Here is a 2,041-nt window from a genome sequence, read left to right on the forward strand (position 1 = left end):
CTTTAACCTGCAGTTACAAATGCATAATGTTTTGATATTTTAAACCTAAAACATTGAATACTGATGTTTGAATGAAAAGATACTTTAAATGTGAAATTAAAACCGCCAGTAGGTGGCAGCAAGTCACTGTAAACAAGTGAGACATTGCGATTGAACCGAATCTTTTAAACAGTTGATTCATTCAGGAACGAAAAGCTGTCATTGCTCAGAGACGCAAAACTGTTCTGTGGTGGCCGTTTGGAATTATTTTAGGTTGGCAAAATAGAGCAAAAAGCAGGCAATATAGTGTCTAAAACGTAAGTCTCTTAATATTAACTTATTGTTTATTGAACCATTGTATAAAATCAGTATCACATTTGTAATCATGCTTATTTTTGAAGAAAAAAAAAACAGCACTCTTCGTGTGATTTTAACTACATGAAATGATATAACTATGTAAATTTTCTGCCCCCATATCTTGAATTATGTGATCTTTCTTAATGCATTTTAATAGACTGAATCATGCAGTGAAAGAACACTCTCTAAATGCACACGTGCACTGTTTGACCAACTAGACTTCATCACGTAATGTATGCGTGCACTCCATAGGTGTTTGGTTTGGTTTTTGCTAAATACTCGAAAATGTCAAATCGCACATCGTTAAAACAACAATTACGATATTATCGCAGACGATATATATCGCACACCCCTAGTTACACCTTATTACATTACATTTTGTTTTTGAAACCATCCCAGAGTAATATTGATGTTGTTTTGTTAGAAAATATATATTTTGGTTTCATAAATTTGGACTGTTTTCGATCAATCATGGGACATAAGTCAAAGTAATTACATTAAATGAATTAATTGATTTCAATGTTAATACTGGTAATTCTCAGATTGAATAGTCTTACAAATTTCATATTTTCATATTTAATACATTGGGTTTCTTTCATCCCAGTGGTATTTCTGTAGTTGTAGTTCATGTAAAATGAACTCAATTATTTTAAGAACTAAAAATGTGTGAATGTAGTAATAACAGCGTAATAACACGGTAACATTCAAAACATTGATTTTTTTTTTTTGCACATTTACTCATTAATGAGAAGATACAGCATGTTTTTAGTTGAAAAATATTTTTGTTATGACTCTTTTACAGGCTGACATACCACCAGGTCCAAACGGACCCAGGAATGCAGCAATCGTTTGCAGGTTGTGAATTCATTACGATGACTTCCTGTTTTTCTTGTTCTGCAGCCAGCGGTGAGAGCAGTCCTGTGTCCATGCGCTCCAGCAGCACTCTGCCCATTCCCCAGCCCAGCAGTGCCCCATCCACCACAACCCGGGCCCCTGGGGGCCCCCAAGAGCAGGAGGAGGAGAGGGCAGACCTCATCCGTTTCTACAACCACGTCTACATCAAACAGATCAAACGGTTCGCTCTGCGTTACTCCAGCAACTCGCCAAAAAACGGGGTAACTATTGCCTGTTTTCTGTATTACTGTGGTCTCAAGTCAGGTCACCTTTATTTCTATAGCACTTCATAAAATGCAAATTTCTAAATCAATGATGCAAACTTCTTCGAATTCAAAGACAAAGTCAAATTCTGCTTTAAAGCAGCTCTCAAAAGACAGGTGTCATTATTCCGCTCCAGTCAGTTCAGTGTTGATTCAGATTTATATCTGCAGCTGTGTGTGTGTTTGCAGGCTGAAGCTCCTCCCCTCTGTCCGTATCCGTCACTCCGCATTGGCTCTCCACGCCGGGTGCTCCTGTCCCACAATCACTCCATCTACATCTCTCCACACAAGACTAGCAGCCCAATTTCTCCTCGAGACAAGATCTTCTACTATGTCAGCTCCAGCCCATCCAACGTAAAAGAACAATACATTATCGTAAAAAACAATTCCTGTTCAGATTCACGCAACGTAGTTCTTTAACTATTTTTCACTTTATCCCACAGAGGCTGCGAGAGATTAACCGCATGATCCGAACGGGCGAGACGCCCACCGAGAAGCGAAGCATCGCCCTGGAGGAAGAGCAGCAGTCTCCCGCCAAAAGGCTCTGC

General features: G+C 39.0%; 1 protein-coding gene across 1 annotated transcript in view; it reads left to right on the forward strand.

Moving 5' to 3' along the window:
- Nucleotides 1-2,034, forward strand: part of LOC107577369 (retinoblastoma-like protein 2) — a gene marked incomplete at both ends in the record, with an annotated part of 7,302 nt that extends 5,268 nt beyond the window's left edge. Inside the window, 3 exons of the mRNA XM_016263451.1 lie at nucleotides 1,237-1,451; nucleotides 1,683-1,847; nucleotides 1,937-2,034. Of these exons, the coding sequence (XP_016118937.1) occupies nucleotides 1,237-1,451; nucleotides 1,683-1,847; nucleotides 1,937-2,034 (478 nt within the window). The remainder of the gene's footprint in view (nucleotides 1-1,236; nucleotides 1,452-1,682; nucleotides 1,848-1,936) is intronic.
- Between the last annotated feature and the right edge of the window lie 7 nt (nucleotides 2,035-2,041).

Source organism: Sinocyclocheilus grahami, unplaced genomic scaffold, assembly GCF_001515645.1.
Source record: "Sinocyclocheilus grahami isolate Dianchi unplaced genomic scaffold, SAMN03320097.WGS_v1.1 scaffold5861.1, whole genome shotgun sequence".
NCBI classification, from domain to species: Eukaryota; Metazoa; Chordata; class Actinopteri; order Cypriniformes; family Cyprinidae; genus Sinocyclocheilus; species Sinocyclocheilus grahami.